The sequence below is a fragment of the Marmota flaviventris genome, chromosome 12 (assembly GCF_047511675.1).
Source record: "Marmota flaviventris isolate mMarFla1 chromosome 12, mMarFla1.hap1, whole genome shotgun sequence".
NCBI lineage: Eukaryota > Metazoa > Chordata > Mammalia > Rodentia > Sciuridae > Marmota > Marmota flaviventris.
The window spans coordinates 75,123,642-75,143,890 of NC_092509.1; the positions used below are offsets into that span (position 1 = coordinate 75,123,642).

General features: G+C 42.4%; 1 protein-coding gene across 3 annotated transcripts in view; it reads right to left on the minus strand.

Moving 5' to 3' along the window:
* Window positions 1-20,249, minus strand: part of Srgap2 (SLIT-ROBO Rho GTPase activating protein 2) — a 243,088-nt gene that overhangs the window by 47,938 nt on the left and 174,901 nt on the right. For 2 of the 3 annotated variants that reach the window (XM_027934675.3, XM_034636185.2), the window contains exons 8-10: window positions 14,431-14,655; window positions 10,612-10,713; window positions 9,420-9,617 (exon numbers count right to left, since the gene is read on the minus strand). In XM_027934675.3, coding sequence (XP_027790476.1) covers window positions 9,420-9,617; window positions 10,612-10,713; window positions 14,431-14,655 — 525 coding nt within the window. The remainder of the gene's footprint in view (window positions 1-9,419; window positions 9,618-10,611; window positions 10,714-14,430; window positions 14,656-20,249) is intronic. The other variant, XM_071600131.1, reaches the window with a different exon arrangement.

Sequence of the window (20,249 nt, forward strand, 5' to 3'; positions counted from 1 at the left end):
CAGCACATACGGAAGATACTATTTCTTTATTAGAGTTGAGAAGATAATAGCAAAGAAGGAGCATATCAAATAAATTGCTCATCACTGCAAGACAGTAAGTAGAAGCGCCAGGTGTGGGGGGGCCTAGTTTGGACTCTTAACCTGGCTTCTTTTCCACTCTCCCCCACAGTCAGGTCATTCTTGTGGATCTTAGTTTGCCTTGGTTCTCTCCTGCTGCACGGGTTCACCTGTCAGATCAGGGGTCATCTGCCCATGTTTAATTTAGTAATCCAATGGCAGGGTTTCTCAGAGCGTGATCTGAGAACTACTGGAAAGTGGACAAAACATTTTAAACTATAATAGTTCTGCCTGTCTTTTAATGTGTACTAAATAAAACCCGAATTATACATCAAGGCTTTGATTTCAGGGCAATTATCACTTAGGATCAAGACTGAAAAAGAAAAGGTAAAACAAATGTGAATTACTTTCAGTCTCTATTTTTGTGTATAGTGTGAACTTTTAACTAAGAGCTTGTAGCTGGGTGTCGTGACACACACTTGTAATCCCAGTGACTCAGGAGGCTGAGGCGAGAGGATCACAAGTTCAAAGCTAGCCTCAGCATCTTAGAGAGATCCCTAGGTAACTTATCAAGACCCCGTCTCAAAATAAAAATAAAAAGGGCTGGGATGTAGCTCAGTGGTTAAGCGCCTCTGGGTTCAATCCCTGGTACCAAGCAAACAAGCAAATAAAAAACAAAATTAAGAGCTTGTATCTCCCTCTCTCTCATTTAAGAACAATGAAAACCCCTGTTTTCTTGGGGATCAGTCCTGGCCCCACCACACTTGCCCACATGGCCCTAATCTCTACTATAGCCCTTCTTGTACAGCTCTGTCACAGATGGTTTATTACTTGTGTTTCTCTCCAGACTGTCTCTTCCCTATGGTCAGGAATCATTGCCTTCATTATTCTTCCCATCCCATACCTAGCAAGAGAGTAGGTATGTCTGTCCATCACTGGCAGAACTGGCAGAACAAAGGATCATATATCCACCTATTGGAATTCTATCCAACTATTGAAAAGGAAGCAGATCTTTTTGGTTTTGCACTAACATGAAAATGCATGAAGAATGTAATAGATAAGCAATCTCACCCTCCTCTGTATAGAACTGCTTTTAGCAGTTACCAAGCCCTTAAGTGTGTCCCTACTCTAAATTAAATATAAAACAAACCACATACTGAATCATTTCTGCCACCTTCACCAGGACCTGTTCCCCTGGCTCCTTTATGCCTTTGCACGAGAACATCTGCATGAAAATAGGCTCTCGTGTCACCTTCCCCTTTCCATCTGCTCCAGCTGCCAGCTCACCTGCTGCCAGTCTTCCCGGGGTGATATCCTAATCCCCAACTAAAGCCTAATTGTGGGCTAGGAATAGTACTTTGGGGCCTAGAGGTGAGAAGCCTTCAGGAAACATCCATTGCTAATAACACAAACCTCAAAGGCCTCTCTTTGGAAGGTTCTCCCAGGAGACACAAGGGCTTCCTAATGAGGAAAATTCACCAAGAAACTATAACCCTCAAAACAAGACCAGACTGCTCAGAATACTGCAAACATACAGAAAGGGGGTGGGTGCAAATTCCTCCCTCTCACTCAAGCTCCTACTTGTGATTCTGAAAATCATTTTTTTCATTCATGTTCACTTACTAGTTAACTCTGGCTGTCACTCAGTGAACCATTAAAATAAATAATAATCTGATAAAGGAGGTATGATGGATTACCTTTTCGGGTTCCATTAAATCCTAACGGATCAAAACTGTGTCAAGGTATGACCTGAATCCCTAATGGTGTGGAAACAATGGTTGGGGTTTTCTGCAGAGGTAAGCTGGGTGTAAAGAGTTAAAGGCATCCTAGGGTTTGCAGATGTGTTATTTATCACTTTCATATAAACCTGGAAGTCAGCACTCATCTGCAGGACAGATAAACTGGGAACAAATAACATTGCCTTCTTCTGTTGCTGCTGGACAGACACACAGAGAAAGAAGCTGAGACAGCGGAAGACAAGGGAGGAATAGGTGGATTTTTGATGAATTCTGGGGATTAGGGGACCAGGAAAACAGCTGTATATATGTGGTTTCTAAAATGTCTTCCTTGCCAGGCACTGTGGTGCATGCCTGTAATCCCAGTGACGTGGGAGGCTGAGGCAGGAGGGCTGTGAGTTCAAATCCAGCCTCAGCAACTCAGCAAGGCCCTAAGCAACTCAGTGAGCCCCTGTCTCTAAAAAGAAAAGTAAAAGGGGCTGGGGATGTGGCTCAGTGGTTAAGCACCCCTAGGTTCAATCCCCAGTACCCCCCTGCCAAAAAAAAAAAAAAAAAAAAAAAAAAAAATCTCTTCCACGGGCAATAAGAGTCACATCCTTTATTTAAAACATGTCTTAATATTAAATAACTTATTTTCTTTTATTCCACTTCTTTCACCCTGCTTCTCTCACCAAACACCCAAAAGTAAAGCAATTACCTGAGGTTTTCGGGGATTTTATTTTACCAAAATAAATCAAATTCCTAAAACAGTCTGACTAATGCTCCCTACTCCATTTTTTTTTCATTTGATAATATCAAAACAAAATTTCTACAAAAAGTAGGAAAGGAGATAAAAAGTCTATTAAGGTGTTTTGTTGTTTTTTTTCTTTAACACTGTGAAACTTAATTCCATTTTCATATAACTGATTGATTGATTGATTGCCATACTGGGGACTGAACCCAGGGGGACTCTACAGCTGAGTTACAGCTGCCCATCTTTTTGTTTTGAGAAAGTCCTTGCTAAGTTGTCCAGGCTGGCCTCAGACTTGGGTTCCCCCTACTTCAGCCTCCCGAGTTGCTGGAATTACAGGTGTGCACCACTGTGCCTGGTTTAAATTTCATTTTTACGATCTCATTATTTCTTAATAATTCCTAATTGGTATTGAGAGCATTGAGGTTGATTTATTAAAAGGTATTAATACAGTCACTTTTCTTTCTGAGCCCTTCTTCCCTGACAGACATTTTTTTCCACAGTAAAATGGAATATTCTAGGCCTACCATTTGCCCTTCTAACTTTGAGCAAATCACTTAACCCATTTGAGTCTTAGTTTTTCCAGTGGAGAAATAAGAATACTTTCTTTTTCACTAGGTTGCTAAGGATGAGGGAGGACAAGCATGACTGTGATTGGCACAGGGGTTGGTACATGGCAGGTGCTCAGAAAGCATTTCTTATTCCTGAATCACCTGCTTGAGCAACCTAAAAGCATTCCTTCCCTAAACTGCTTTATGCTAATATATAAGAATACTATGTCAAAATAGGCATGTTTAGGCATTTTTTTTTTTAATAGTAAGGGGCACAAGAATACTTTTCAAATTTCATTTTTAAAAGTCCTTTCTTGAAATACACTCTTACCATGGGAGTATGAATTGCAGGACTTTGCTTTCACACTGAACTTGGTCTGTGTAAACCCATGGCTGGCTCTAAGTATCTACTGCAGCAAGGGGGTGGGGTGGGAGGAGGAGTGGCTGAGCCTAGAGATACACAGATGTCATTACTGTGGCTGTTTCCCCACCATCCAGGCACACTGACATTTCCCCTCCTCCCCGTCAATTTTTAAAGCAGGAAACAGCTGTTAGAATACATAATAGAGTAAACCTTAAATGGAGCACATCTCTCCAGTTTAATTGGCAGGGCAGGGGCATTCACTCATTTTGTACCTGTTTAGCACATGTTTACCAAAGACTGCAGGATACCAGGATAGGAAAAGGTCTCAGACCACAAATTCCAAGTTTACTGGTCTAACACACACTGCTCCACTGGCCAAACCTGTCCCAAAGAATTCAGGTAGTCTGACTTTGTTATTTTATCAGCCATCATCCTTAAACCCTTTCTCATTCCACCCCAATACAAGAACCTCTTACTCTAACACTCCAATGAAATAGTTGGGACAAATGCCAACCTTCTAATTTTGATAATTCTTGGCTAAACAGTGAGCACTACAGACTACGAGGAGAGAACTGGCAGAACAAAGGATCATATATCCACCTATTGGAATTCTATCCAACTACTGAAAAGGAAGCAGATCTTTTTGGTTTTGCACTAACATGAAAATATACAGAACAAATTAAGTAATAAAAGTAAAGAATAATATGAGTGGTATACTTCTACTTGTCGTTCTATTTTACTTCATTACATTTCTAATGTAATTCATTGTATTAAAGGATATTTACCAACATATTATTAGTGGTTTCCTATGCATGGAACATCCCTGGAAGGACACAGAACTAGTTTCAATCACTGGTGGGGAAGAAAAAGCAGGGGTCAAGGATAGGGCAAGGATTTACTTTTTCATGTATAGCCTTTTGAAATTTTTGTATTTTCTTTTAAAACCCTTATTTTAAAGAATTACAATTGCTGGGCGTGGTGGTGCATGCCTGTAATCTCAGTGGCTTGGGAGGCTGATTGTGAGTTCAAAGCCAGCCTAAGCAACTTATTGAGGCCCTAAGCAACTCAGCAAGACCCTGTCTCTAAATAAAATATAAAAAAGGGTTGCGGATGAGGTTCAGTGGGTAAGTGCTCCTGGGTTTAATCCCTGGTAACAGGAAAAAAGAATCACAATGAAAATAGTAGCAAAAAAAAAAAAAAAAAAAAAGTAATCATCACTAGATGATGTGTTTTTGAAGATGGGTGATAGACACCAAGTCCAGGAGATCAGGAAACATTTCCCTACCTATAGTAAATAAGAGGGGAAAGCTGAGCTGTTCCTGAGCCTTGCCCTTCAGCTCTACTTCTTCAGCAGGGTGCAGAGGAAAAGCCCATGACTAGAGATTTCTGGGTTCATCTGCTGCTGAAGACCCTGACCAAGCTACACGTCCTCTCTGGATTTGTTTTTATTTGTTTTATTTGGCTGGTTGGTTGGCTTTCAATCTTTCAAATGAGAAGATTAGGTTAGATGATTTTGAAAATTTGCTTTAAGCTAGAAAATTTCATGATTATTTTCCTGAGATTCCTGCAAGCCAGTGACCTTTATAGGTCATACTTCAAATTTCTAATTGATGTCACCTGGACAGATTAATCTGGTTATAGCCACAGTGGTCAGAAAACTATCCCAGAGGACTGGGGATACAGCTCAGTTGGTAGAGTGCATGCCTCACATGCACAAGGCCCTGGGTTTGATTCCCAGCACCAAAAAGAAAAAAAAAAAACTATCCCAGAAACCCTCTTAGTCACTAGGTATACTATCTAGGAGTCAAGCCATACAAGGGACCTCTTCTCAACTTTCCAAAAGAAGGGCACAGAGAAGTAAAGAAACAGAGGGCTTTGTATGGTTTGGCAAGCATGGGCAACCCCTCCATTTAACATGGGCATCTTTTCTTGAATGTCCATTTTACCACCCAAAACTAGACCTCTTATTATGAGTTGAATTATCTGAAACACTTCAGGTGCCAGTTACAAAAATGATGAACTTTCTTCTAAATCTATTTCTGAACAAGCCCAGACAAAAACTATTCCTGTAAGCCACGGAAATCTGCACACAATTTTGATAAGTAGCACCATGTCCTCAAAAGACAGGAAACTGGTTAGAGGATGTCAGTGCATTTAGATAGGTGAAGGGTGAACAGGATTTAAGAGGTCACCAGCTGGATGGAATAGGGTCATTCTGCTTTTACTAACTTTGAATACAAATATTATAGATTTATTTAAGCCAAAAAATAATTCTAACAGAAACTGTCTTAAATAGATTTTATGTCCCAAATTTTCTTAATTTAAAAAAATGGAAATCTTCCTCAACATAACAAGATTAAGGCATTTGTATCTAAGCAACTCAGACAGATTAGCCAAACAGTCCAACAGAGAGTACTCAACAAGCTCCTGAGATGACGAAGCTTGGGGCAGCAACACAGCCCTAATTATAGTCAAGGTGTTCTCTGAACCTGAGACCCAGGTTTTTGATTGACTTTATGCTTTTACACATGCTGATCCTTCCTCAAAGAATACTATTCTCCTCCACAATCTCCTGCCTGGTTCACTTGACCTTCAAGATTAAGCACAAAAGTCACTTTTTGTGATGCTTCCTGAGTGCCATGCATCTTGGTTGCCATTTTATACACACGGGCACGCACACATGCATTTAAAAAATCTTAAGTTTCAAATGTTCAACATCTCCAGCAATTAGAGAAATGCAAATCAAAACTACACTGAGATTCCACCTGACTCCAGTCAGAATGGCAATCATCAAGAATACAAGCAACAATAAATATTGGCGAGGATGTGGGGGAAAAGGTATGCTCATACATTGTTGGTAGGATTGCAAATTGGTGCAACTACTCTGGAAAGCAGTATGGAGATTCCTCAGAAAACTTGGAATGGATCCACCATTTGATCAAGTCATCCTACTCCTAGGTTTATACCCAAAGCACTAAAAATCAGCATACTACAGTGACACAGCCTCATCAATGTTTGTAGCAGCAGAATTCACAATAGCTAAACTATGGTACCAACCTAAGTGCCTTTCAACGGATGAATAGATAAAGAAACTATGGTAGGGCTGGGGATGTGGCTCAAGCGGTAGCACGCTTGCCTGGCATGCGTGCAGCCCGGGTTCAATCCTCAGCATCACATACAAATAAAGATGTTGTGTCTGCCGAAAACTAAAAATAAATATTAAAAAAAATTCTCTCTCTCTCTTTAAAGAAAATAAAAAGAAACTATGGTAGATATACCCAATGGAATATTACTCAGCCTTAAAGAAGAACAAAATTATGGCATTTTCCAGTAAATGGATGGAACTGAAAAATATTATAAGTGAAATAATCCAGTTCCAAAGAACCAAAGGCCAAATGTTTTCTCTGATATGCATATGCTAATTCATAATAGTGGAAGAAGAGAATAGAGGTATTTTGGACTAAACAGAGGGAGTGAAGGAAGGGGAGGGGGGGTAAGAATGATAGTAGAATGAATCAGACATTATTACCCTATGTGCATATATGACTACAAGATCTGTGTAACTCTGCATCATGTACAACAAAATGAATAAGTAGTTCTACTCTATTTATGTATGATGGTCAAAATGCATTCTTCTATCATGTAAAACTAATTAGAACAAATAAAAAATATATTTAATTTTTTTTTTAAATTTCATTTTTAATTACAAAAATCAATCCATTCTGCCAGGTGTGATGGCACACACCTGTAATGTCAGTGGCTTCAGAGGCTGAGACAAGGAGGAGCACCAGTTCAAAGCCAGCCTCAGCAACTTAGAGAGGTCCTAAGAAACTTAGAGAGATCCTGTCTCAAAATCAGAAACAGAACAAAACAAAAGGGCTAGGAATGTTGCTCAGTGGTTAAGCACCCATGGGTTCAATCCCCAGTACCAAAAATACTCCAAAAACCAAAAACCAAAACAACAGCAACAAAAAACCCACAGAAACCCAAAAAACAACAAAAACAAAAATCCCCTCAAACTAATGCATTCTAACTGTTTAGAGACAAAGTAAAAATGAAAAGTTCTCCTTGATATGCCCAAGTCCATTATGCCCCTCTTCATTTTAATATTCTTCTCATTCCCAGCCTAGAGCACAGTTTCTGGCTCACAGTAAATCCACAATAAATGATCAATGAATAAATTGGCAGTGATTAATAATAAATTAACATGATGATGTTGAAAATAAAATTTCAGCATTTACTGAAATGATGATGAAATATGATCCAGGCAATGTGTTAAATATTTTGCAAAAATTATTGACTAAACCAAAATGTCATTCCATTATTTTTTTGGATAGATTTTTAGTATATTACTCAGTGACTTTAAAAGGAAATATATCCTACCACCATTATATTTCTAGATGATAGGATTGTAGATTATTTTTATTTTCATCTTTTTAAGTTTCATACAATAAACATGTTTTTCTTTGTATAACTTTTTTGGAAATTATTTTAGAAGAATATACTCTTAAATCACTCCCTTTCAACAGTCTTTTCAAGATCAAGGAAAAAAAAAAAAAACCCTAAGAATTCTGAGCTTGATTAATTAAAAAACAGATTTTTTAAAAAATTAGCAAATTATTAGTGTTCCTTATGCAGAAAGGGCAATGTTCAAAGGAGAATTAAACAAATTGTTCCAGTTGGAGGAAAAATTCAATTTATTGCATGCAGACTGTGCTTCTTGACTGAAAAACAAGTTAATTCCTTTCATTCGGAATCAGTATGCATATTCACTGGCTATATTTCATCTCACATCTGCAAACTTAATTTTTCCTTTCTTGGTCTTTGGAAGATTAGGAAATAAATTTTAGTCCAGGCAACAATAAATCCTACTTGGCAAGCTCAAAATAACTTAATTATTAAAAAGCAGCACCAAAAACCAGCTAGCAACCTTCCAAGGACTGTTAACACCACTTAAAAAAAAAAAATGGGTCCATCTGTCTAAAAGGAGACTAAAGATACATGAATAACAAAATACAATGTTTTAGAAATGCTCTGCTAAACAACAATGTTGTATATTGTCAGTACCTTTAAATTTTAGCAATAATTATGAAAAACAATTCCCCTATAATGAATGTTAAAAAATAATGTCATCATATCACTTGGAGGAGACTTAGACTTTTAAAACCAAGGTACCTGTAAGGCAGGATATTTGGATGTAGTTCCCAAGAACCAACATGATCCCGTGGCTGAGAAGAAAGCTTTCAAATGAAAGCCTACTAGCTGCTTAAAAAAGTCTTTTAAAAATTTTTGGTAGTAGGTGGGCACAGTGGTGCATGATTGAAATCCCAGCAGCTCAGGAAGCTGAGGTAGGAGGATTTTGAGTTCAAGACCAGCCTCAGGATCTTGGTGAGGCCCTAAGCAACTCAGTGAGCCCTGTCTCTAAATAAAATATAAAAAAGGGTTGGGGAAGTGGCTCAATGGTTAAGCACCCCTGGGTTCCATCCCTTATACCAGAAAAAAAAAAAAAAAAAAATCTTGATAGTATATTTGGGAATGTCCCTTCTTCCTTGGGGGAGAGGGTCCTTGCTAGACATATACAACTTGTAGACACTGTCCCTTTAAGTGCAGAGATGGTCTCTAAATATGCCCAAATTTAAATCTAGGATATTCAAAGGCTGCCTTTCCAACATTTGACAAGGACTCTATGAGTTCTAAAGCTCCCTAGGGTGCCACAGTGCCTGCTGATGCTCTTTACAGGCCACTGAGAGCTGAGCTTGGTGGCACACATCTCTAATCCTAGCAGCTCGGGAGGCTGAAGCAAGAGGATCACAAGTTCAAAGCCAGCCTCAGCAAAAGTGAGGCACTAAGCCACTCAGTGAGACCCTGTCTCTAAATAAAATTCAAAATAGGTCTGGGGATGTGGCTCGGTGGTTGAGTACTCCTGAGTTCAATCCCCGGTACAAAAAAATAAAAAAATAAAGGCCACTGAGCTCCCTTACTGTGAAATAAAACTGCTCTGTCTCTTGCTGGTTGGCTCTCCTCTTAGCGATGCTAGGCTTGCTCATGAAGGTTTCTGAGACAGTTGACTTGACAGATTCCATAGAATTGCTGTACTGGAAGCAGTCAGACACATCAAAATCCTCGACCGTCACAATGTCCTGGATGGTCTGCAGGGTGGCCTCCATTGTTTTCTTTACCTGTGGTGATAAGGGTCAACATAATGCATGAGGGGCAGGCTGCAAAGAGCCAGTGATAGAGAAGCTTGGAGAAGTGGAAGAGGAGAGGGCTGGGAAGGATGCAAGATACCACAGAAGGTACAGCTGTGCTTCCCACTGGACGGTGTTAAGAGAGTGATAAAAGTCACATGGACCCTACCACAGAATGCTACCCTCTTTAGTGAGGACCTAAAAAACCATCACCTGCTTTGTGCTTTATACTCGACTCAGTTCTTTTACTTAATGTGTACTTTTGAAATTTAACATTAGCTCTTTGTTATAATAAAAGTACACCACTGTACAAAGAGCTAGTTAAAACATCTGATGGGCAGAGTCCTGCAGTGTCTCAGGTTCTGTTTTCTGAGCTTCAACAAATTGATGAATTTGTTTCCCTATTTGCAAACCAAGGGACCCATCTGCAGTCCTTCCTGATCTTACTGGGAAAAGTAAGACTTACTGAGATGCAAGGTAAGAGGCCATGTGAGCTCAAAGGAAAGCTGGATGGATCACTGATCAAACTGCCCTTTTGAACTGGCTGTTGAAAGAAAATCTGCTGGGCCCAGAAGAAAGTCACCCTTTCTGAAGAGGATTGAGATGTTTGAAGTGTCAAAGTCAAAGGCCTCTGTTTATTTGAAAATGCTGGAAAAAGCCAGGCATGAGGGGGTGGTTTCAGAGACACAATATTGTCCACACAGCTGCCAAGTGCCATTTTGATTAAACGTGGAGAGAGGGGGGAAAAGCATTTTGCAAAAGCTCAAAATAGAGCACAACCTTTGGCAATGCAAGAGCAACTTCCTGGAGTTCAAGGGCAGGATGTAGCAGGGGGAAAGTCCAAGCCTACATTTGGCTAGGAAATGTTTGCGGCAGCCCGGACATTCTCTGCATGCTCCTTCCACCTGCTCCCAGTTGGGCAGCAGCAAGAAATTCAACAGAGAACCTCAGAAGGGGCTCTGAGCCTCCTACGTGGGGAACTTACCTCTTCATTCTCAATCTTCAGAGTGGATAAGCGGGACTGTAGCTGTTGGCATCTCTGCACCAGCTCACTCTGAACAGGCTGCTGGGCACAGAGCTGGGAGGCCTGCCAGAAGAAAATCACACCAGGTCAGGAAGAGGACACAGTTCTTTTGGTGGTTCCAGAGTTCTCATTACTCCTAATAAAACTAATTCAAGGTGTAAGGCTTGCAGTTTCTATTGGAAATAAAATCTAAAGTCAATGTATGGGGACCTCTTCCAGGACCAAAGAGCACATGAAAGGAATGGGGAGAGGGATCAGTTTGGAAAGACCAGGTTTCTCCCCTTGGCATCCCTCCACAGGCTGGTGCTTGGCTGAAGCAGGTCTACACAGGGTCCACATCCGTGGAAGGCTGAGGAAGCTGGAAAAGAGTACCTTGGGCAGCCTCAGCTCCAGAAATACAATGCTTTGGCACAGTGAGGATTTCCTGCTGGAGGTCCAAGTGGCCACCTCTCCAGCCCTTCCCTCCTCCCGCTTCATACACCAGAGTGAGAGCAGGAGAGAAGTGGGTCAGGAGGCTAACTTGCTGCTCTTGGCAGCCAGCATGTGTTTATAAATCCAGGCCATGCACGACTCCATGGCTGACTCAATGAGAGAGTACGCAAAGCAGGGAACAGGTTCGTAAGCTGTGCTAGGGGCCCCAGAGGGCATGGAATCTGGTGGAGTGTGACATTTTCCAAAGAGCTATCATTTTACCCCAGGTCTTTACTAGATCTGTGTGGGAGAGGATCTTCTGCAACTTGCCCTTCCCCCAAGGAAGCTTTCTCCTATGTGAAGGGGCTGCCAATCTATGGTCCTTCTTGATGGGGGTGTGACTGTGGCATGATGTCACCCACAGTCCCTAAGATGACTGAAGAAGAGCAGAAGGCAGGACCCATGTGCAGGCAGCTCCTGTCATCTTGCTACCATGTGTCCTTTAGTTCTTGTCTGAAGAGAGCCATCTAGATAAAACTGGCTCCTTCCTCAGCATCGAGTGGGCACATTCATATGCTCACAGACAGTTCTCTTGCTTGAAAGACAAAACCTCCCTTCAAATGGAGGGGGCTGGGACTTGACCTTTTCATCCATTGGCTTTTAAGCTCTCAACTGCTTTGACCTCTTCTCTGGGCTGACAGGCTGACCCAAGCCAGTTCTCAGATCTGAAGAGAGCTGACTTCATTCTGGCTCTTGGATAAGTAGACACAATGGAGAGAGCTTGGTGGCCAGAAAGAGTTAGTGCCAAGAGTGAAACTCTCTGGCTGCCTGATGTCACCAGTCAGGCATTCAGAGCCCCACAAGCCTCTGGGGGCACCAAAAGTAGAGACAGGCATTGCCGCCTAGTGTATCTGAGAATGCTTGGCATCCATTCATGTGTTGAGGGCCCCATAACACCAGTCAGTGTGGGGCCTTGGTCAATTTCAGGGCTTCTGGTCAAAATGCCACCCGAACTCTGGCCCTAGTTCAAGGACTTCCAGGCAGCTCCTCATGCTGCCTCCACTGTCTACAGACAACCCACACTGATGAGGACAGACTAGCCTCAGGGACCAAGAACGACTTTCTCTTTCAACTCTTTTTATTTTCCATTTTAGGAAGGCTAGGCTAGAATGTAGAACCTTGTAAGCTCTAGGTCTGGCCTTGACCCCTGCCTGGCTTAGCTATTGATCAGCTAGCTATATGACATAAAAAGAGCACCCAGGCAGAAGGATGAGGTATTGATTTTTAAAGTAACCCAGACCTGGCAGGGAGACGTCATGGAGGAAAATCCACCTCCAAGTCTGTTCCTTTAAGACGCAGCAGAGCTGCTGATGCATGTTTTGGCAGGAATCTCCTACCAGGGTGCAAGGTAATGCATTCCAGCTGTGCTCTGGAGAATGGAAATGTGGCTCTGACAGGGTGAGGAGGGAGCCTGAGTACCCAGCATCTGGATTCCCCCTTTATGGAGACAAGCTGTTTGGCTCAGAAGACAACACAGTCAACACCAGGAAATGCATCCCTCTGCTCAGCTGGTCCCCAAGTAAAACTGAAGCTTGGGAAGGAATCTCAGAGGCAGCTGGGGAAGGGGCTTAGAAGGCAAATTTGACCAGGAGCCAGGGCAGGTGAGGAATGGGGCTTCTGGGGGGTTGGTGACACCCTTCCCCCAACTCTAACTGCACATGCGGTGTCTCATTCCCCATCTGTTCAGACGCTGACATCTCCTAAGCCACAGCAATGGAAACACTCTGTAAGTGGTTTGGTTTTTCCCAAGAAGGAGAGGAAAGAAATCCTTTCCACACTTTTGTCTTTAGGACAGAAATGTCCCACTCTCTATAGTGGCCTATTGATGACAGCAAATCTTTTGGTTACACAGCTACAGTTGTCATTCTGGAGAAGGGCTTTCTAAAGAGTCTGGATGCTAATCCTAAAGGAAGCACTACACCTGGCAAGAGCACATTGCTGTTTTTTGGTCCCCTAGCATCTGCGCCTCCTTCTTTTGATAACTTTGGTCTGACTGTCCTTAAGGAGAACCTCCTACTCTACAACTCAAGCCAAGTTCTTTGGATGAAGCATGTGACCCAGGCATAAGCCAGGAAGTCAACTGATACCCAGCCACAGTGACTGGCTCAGGGATAAACACATCACCCAATCAAAGCCAGAGGACACAGCAAGACCTCTGTGGGGATTTTGAGGAGGGAGGCAGATCCTCATCCTTTGGATTCTAACCTATAGGGAGATGAAGCTGGGAATACAGTCACCTTGCCACCAGGTAAGATCCTGAGAATGGAAGTAAGCAGACAAAAAAATAAAAAAAAATTGAGCTGTGTAAAGTTCCTGCTCTTAAATCCAACCATGCCTGAAGGTCCATCCTGACCCTTTCTGTCATGGAAGCCTATACACCCTCCTTCTGATTTGTAGTTGAAATGGTGACTCCCAACTTCAGGAAGGAGGTTTACTCTGATTTAGATGCACAAACACCAAAAGGAGAACCAAAGATTCAGAGCAATTAAAACCAAGAACTTCTCTTTCCTCTCACTTTATACCCTTCTTGTTCTAGTCAATAGAGGTAAAGAATCTCCAACAAGTCCCCCAATTCATGCTCCCCTGCCTTGGCAACCAGCTTCAGGCTTTCAGGATCACCTCTTAGCTACTGTCCTTTCTGGAAACACCCATGCTGTTTTGTTCAATACCCAAGGAAAACTACACCCTTCATCACAATCTTTAGAACCCAGAAGAATAGATCCTTCGGAACTCTGACAAATGACAAGATCACTTCATTCCTATACTAAGCCTGCCCTCCTTCCCCCACAGAAACCTCTAGGGCCTGGCCCTACCTCAGCTCTCACTTCTTCCAGACCCACCCCACTTGGAGGGCCCCTTTCCCCCACTTTCCTTTTACCTACAAACTCTCAGTAGTTTTTAGAATGTACCAGATAATTCTTTGTGATTTTTTTTTTTTTTTTTTTAATGACAGGGTGTCATCATGTTGACCAGGTTGGACTCTTGGAAGCCCTGCTTCAGCCTCCCAAGTGGCTTTATGGACACATACCACTATGCCTAGTAGCTGTCCCCTTTGGATGTCCCTCTCTGTGCATATTTCTCTCTCCCAACCTCAGCTAACTCTCTCACCAGACAAAAGCTTCCTGAGGGCTCCAACAGCCTGCCTAGCATGCTGCAGGCACTTGGTGGCTGTTTGCTGTATGAGTTGAATGTGCCTCACCCCCATGCAGGAAGCTCTCTCCCCCTAGAATAACATGGCCTCTGTGTAGTGAAGCCACCCCAATATATTCAAGTCCCTGCAGATGTGTGAGAATAGGAAGAGGGCCTCACCATGTCCCCCATGTGGGGCTGGAACTCAAACTTCATAGGGGGGCAGAAGACATTGTTGTACATCTCCATGAGGCGCTGCTTATCACTGGTGGCATCCAGGTTTTCTACTGCATTCTCAATGGCATCCAGACCCTCATGCTTCGACTGTTCGAGATTTAATTCAGCAGAGAGGAAGGTGCGCAGGGCCCGGTTCAGGCTAGCATGGTAGCCTAGGTCACAACACTGCTGTGGAAGGAGAAGGCACGTGAGCACACCACGACAGCTACAAGGCCTGACAGAAAGGACAGCTGGTCCATAGGGCAGATCTGACCACATCAATGTACCTAGCTGTGCAGAGTGAAGAAGGCTGACATTCAGAATTCCAAGATCTGCATGAGACAGATTCTCAGTTCTTGACTCCAGATCAATGGTTAAATACACTTACAGGACTGTGAGGTGGCTAGATGGAAGAGGACCCATAAGGACCAAATAAAATGATTTAATTCAGTGCTATTCCATAAACATGAAAAGGTTTAAGAGTCAAAGAATTCTGCTGGGTGCAGAGGTGCATGCTTATAATCCCAGTAGCTCTGGAGACTGGGGCAGGAGGATCACAAGTTCAAGGTCAGCCTCAGTAACTTAGTGAGGCCCTAAGCAACTCAGCAAGACCCTGTCTCCAAATAAAATATAAAAAAGGGCTGGGGATGTGGCTCAGTGGTTAAGTGACCCAGCCTGGTATCAAAAAAAGAGTTAAAGAATTCTGTTTCTAGGTTTGTCTGAGGTTGCATTATGACAAAATTCAATAATAACAATATAACCTGCCACTCCCTGAGGATAAGTGTGGTTGAATCACTACATACCAAGCACATCAGGCCATTTTAGCAGTCAGGGGTCAAAAGTCCAGAGTGCTGCAATAGCAGCTAATTTACACAACCTCAGCTCCAGGTGGGAGAAGAGAATGGGAGGCTGACTCTGTCAACCCACCGGCTTCCAGTGTTCTAGGACAATCCTGAACTGCACAGTAAATTTTCTATGCTGAAGCTCCTGCCCTACAGAAATAGCATTTATAATACTACTAAACAGTTGCTGGGAGCTGTGGTACAGGCTTGTAATCTCAGCAGCTCAGGAGGCTGGGATTCTCCTGAATCACGAGTTCAAAGCCAGCCTCAGCAAAAGCAAGGTGCTAAGCAGCTCAGTGAGACCCTGTCTCTAAATAAAATACAAAAAAGGGCTGGGGATGTGGCTCAGTGGTTAAGTGTCCCTGATTTCAATCCCAGGTATCAAAAACAAAACAAAACTAAACTAAATAGTTCCAAACGTAGGTGTTACTGGGGATATTCATATCACACAATGGATTCTGATTTGCTACACCAAAAATGTACAAGAGGAAATAGTATGAAAGAGGCAACTGTATAAAACACCCAACACTGAAGCAGAGTCAAGCAACCTTAGAAACCCTGAACCTGTTTCCTTGATAGAAAATGAACTGATTTGACAAAGCCAGTGGTTTTGAAACTGTAGACCAGAGCTCTCAAGTTCTATGCCAGCTTGCTCAGGCTGCCTGTGAAAAGGGGAAGTACAATCCATGGTGGCTCATGTGGTTGTTCATTTTTCTACTTAATATATTTTTGAGATTCTATATAAGGTCTGGTTTGAAGAAAGAATTCTTCTGTTAGAGAAAAAGTCTGAAAACCTTGGATTAAAGGCAATCCCCAAGGCCCTTTTCAGCAACAGCATTCTGAAACTCTGTGATAATATTCCCCACCCCTCCAAAAGGACCCAGAGATCCAAATTCTTTGGCTAGCCTTTATCCTCTCTATTGCTTAAGCAGCTTTGAGGCCCAGACCTGAGAAGAAACGTCAGAGAAGAATCCATGGATAGAGAAGGCCATCTGTGTGACTGTCATTTCATCGCATAAGCAAGCTTCAAATTAACTCTCCCCCCAGCCTTTCCCCCTCATCATGATCACATTGGGAACAGCCACTACTGGGGAAGAAAAAGCACATGACATGCCTCCTCCTTCCAGGCATCTGACAAGATGCTCAGCAATGGAGCACCCGTTGGGCTGGGCTCTGGGTTCAGTGCCAACAGGCTCTGGCAGGTGCCTGGCTTCAGCAGAATAATGGCAGTCACAGCTTAACTAGAGCCAGAGGATGGAAAGACATTAAATTCGGATGGGAGGGAGAAGCAAATGAAAGCTAGACAAAAGCGGCTGATTGGGAGGCTGCACGTGCAGGGGGCTCTTCCTCCTCTGGGAGATGCTGCTGAACTAGCCAGGCTGCCCTTGAACCTTAAACCCTTCCTGAGGAGCTCTTGCTAGCCCCTGATGCTGGTAAGTCTAGTGACAGGTAACTGCCCACAGCGTAGGGCGGGGGTTGGAAGGAAAATTAGGGGGAGGCAGGGTGCCCTTCAGAAACCTTTATGTATTTTTAGAAACTCCCCTTTCCTCTCTATTCTCACTGTCTCTGTCCTAAAAATACCTTTATCTTACACCAGTGCTGTCTGCTTCACTGTCCTAAAATGTGACTTTTATTATGCCCCCGTTAAAGAACTATTTATTTTTTTCTAAAGTAAAAATCCACCTTCCTTAGTTTAGAAATGTAAAGAAATTCTTCTCTTCACTAAGGATGTTTACTACATTCTACATCCAAATCTTCACAATTACCCCCCATGAGGTCGGTATTTTCTTAGTTTTCCAGATGAGGAAGCTGAGATTGACAGGTTAAATAATTTAAGCAAGGTCAAACAGGCAGAACAAATTATAATGTGTCTGCAGTCTGCCCACCTGACATTATTCCCCTCACTTTTCTCCTTCAGCTCTTCTGGTCTAATCCGATGACATACTCTCTGTTTAAGATAGTGTTGGAGAAGCATAGGCCTCCAACCAGCTGTGTGACCATAAACAAACTACTTAATCCCTCTGAGCCTTGAATGAGGATAAGTCCAGCTGATAACAGGCAATACATTTACATATATCTGGTACTGCATATAACACCAATTATCGTATCCCTAAATCCACTGACCTCTGCCCTGCAGCTCCTAGCCTTTTCTCTTCCAGAGATGTTTCCCACTCTTCTCACCTGCTAGAATTGTACCCACTCTTCAAGATCTGAATCAAATTCCCAGCCTCTGGGAAACCAACCAGCCCTGCATCCCTGGCCAACACTGCCTGGATATCTACTTGGAACTCTGATGATGAGCCCTCACATGATACAGAATACTTGCCCTTATTCTGTGTCTTGCCATTTCCGACCACCCCAAATACATTGTATGTTTCTTGAAGACTTGGCTGGTATCTTACCCTTGTTTATTACCCTCCCACACAGTAGGCCTTGCTCACAGTAGGCTTTTCTTTTTTTTTAATATTTATTTTTTTAGTATTTGGCGGACACAACATCTTTGTTTGTATGTGGTGCTGAGGATCGAACCCGGGCCGCACGCATGCCAGGCGAGCGCGCTACTGCTTGAGCCACATCCCCAGCCCTCACAGTAGGCTTTTGATAAAGTTTAGTTATCAATCTGATTGATACCACAAGAACAATTTCTGGTTTCTTGGGAAATAGTCTGAATACTGGCCCAAGTTAAGTGGGTGGTTTTGTTGTTTACTGTACAGGGTCTGAGGGAAGCAGCAGCCTCCTGGGCTGCAGCACTGACTCTATTTATATGACCATCCGGTAGGTTCTCTGTGCAAATGAGTGGGAGCCTGACTCACAAATGTGCCCTCTGGCTCCTCCGCACCTCCAGCTAACCTGGGCTATTTAGAATAGGTTTTCAGAGCTTTGGCCCTCTATATGTCTTCAGGGGCAACAGCCAGAAACTGAGCCTTTAGCAAAGAAGCAATATCTGGTCAAGGTTAGGTAAATGAGGTTTGAATATCTCATTGTACTCCCAGGAGAATCCCAGTGCATAGAGGCAGCAAGTTATTTTGTTCACACTGGGGACAAAGCATGTTTTCCATGGCTTCTGATGAGTTCTGTGGCCACACTGGGCTCCCCTGGCTATTTCTGGGTTATATAAATGTTTGATGAAAACCCTCTCAGGGGAAATCAAATTTATAAAGAATTTAATGACAGCCCACCCAGATGTATGATAACTGGAGTCAATAGCTTACTAATCCTTTACCAGCTGATAGTCTCAAAGACCCTAGAAAGGACCTAGTAAATAAAAAGTTCATACAGAGAAAAACAGTCACTGCTCTTAATAAAATTTCCTACTGGGAAAGCCAAGTTCCTTCATGTCCAACTTGGGTGTACATGTGTCATGGACCCTCTGTCCAGTTGCCTGGCCCTCACAATATTCAGGCTAAGTTTGAGGACAATGCTGTGTTCTTCATTCACCCATCTGCTCCTAGGCTGACTGAGAGAACCAGAGAACCAGTATAGGGGAAGTAAATGACATTCCAAGGTGCCTCCAGTTCTTAGATGCTATCAAGTGAGCTCAGAATGTCTTTTGGGCCTGAAGTCAAGGTTTTCCTGGTGTGTGTCTCACATGGACTCCTCTAGTCTGAGTTTAAATCTTACACTATACTATAAAAAGAAGTTGGAGGCTAGTCCTCGTGTTAGTGTAATGGCATTGACTAAAATAACTTCTTTTCACTTCTCTTTGCCTTAAATACAAGCTTCAAACTCCTAGAAAGAAGGCAGAATGGTATACATAACACAGATGGCAATGGACCGCAATAAGAATCATCCCATGTCTTCAAGCAAGTTCTGGATACTGTCAAGATCAAGATGCCAACATACCCAGGTTCCTTGCTCACTCCTGCTCTGCTGGTTTGTTGCCAAAGCACACATTTGGCCCTTTTCATTATAGGTCAGCAAGAAAAACAAATACATACAAACAACATGGATGGAGCTCAAAAAAAGCTGGGCAAAAGAAGCCATATACAAAAAATTATATACTGTATATGCCCATCTTTGTGAAATTCTACAACAGGCAACACTAACTTGTAATGAATGAAGTTACAATAGTGGTTGCCATAGGGTGAAACTGGGAAGAGACAAGAGGAATTTTCTGAGGTGACAGGAGTATATCTTTCATCAGCTACTTATTCTAGATCTTGATAGAGATGTAGATTATAAGAATGTATAAATTTGTCAGAACTCTTGAAACTAACAAATTCAGTCATCATATGCAAATGACATGCTAAATGAGTATTAAAGGCACAAAAAGTGAAGCAAATCTTGGCTTAGCGGATCATCTTCTTCCTCTTTTTTCTATTCTATTCTTTCTTCAGTGAACATACCCATGTTTAGCTACATATTAAGCACTAGGGGCTATGAAGGTAAAGTAAGTCTTAGTCCCTGCCCTCCTGGATCTTAGTACAGTGGCTCTCAAACTTTTGACCCTCAATTCACAAGAAGAAATATATTTTACATTATCACCCACATATATACAGAACACCCAGGGGCACGCAAGCATGCATATACACACCTAACATAAAAATTTCACAAAATAAAACCTAGCCTCACAGTGTGAGGCACCCTGACATTTTTTTCCTGACTCTAGTCTAGTCTATTCATTTAAAAAAACAGGTCAGACACATGAAAGTGAATTTATGGCACCCTTAACGGATCGTGACCCAAGGTGTAAAACACCTAGAGTCTATAAATACCTCTCAGGCAAAACTATTATATTCCATTTATACCCCTGGTGCTGGGCACATAGCCTCACTCACATATTTACTGAACATTTATGGAGCAGAGTAACCTTATCAGCTTTTCCTAAAAAGAGTAACTAATCTGTCCTCACCCTACAAAAAACAAACCTTAAACAATAAACAAACCAGATACCAAAATACAACAGCAAAGAAAAAAGAACAAATGTACTACCCTGTGGCC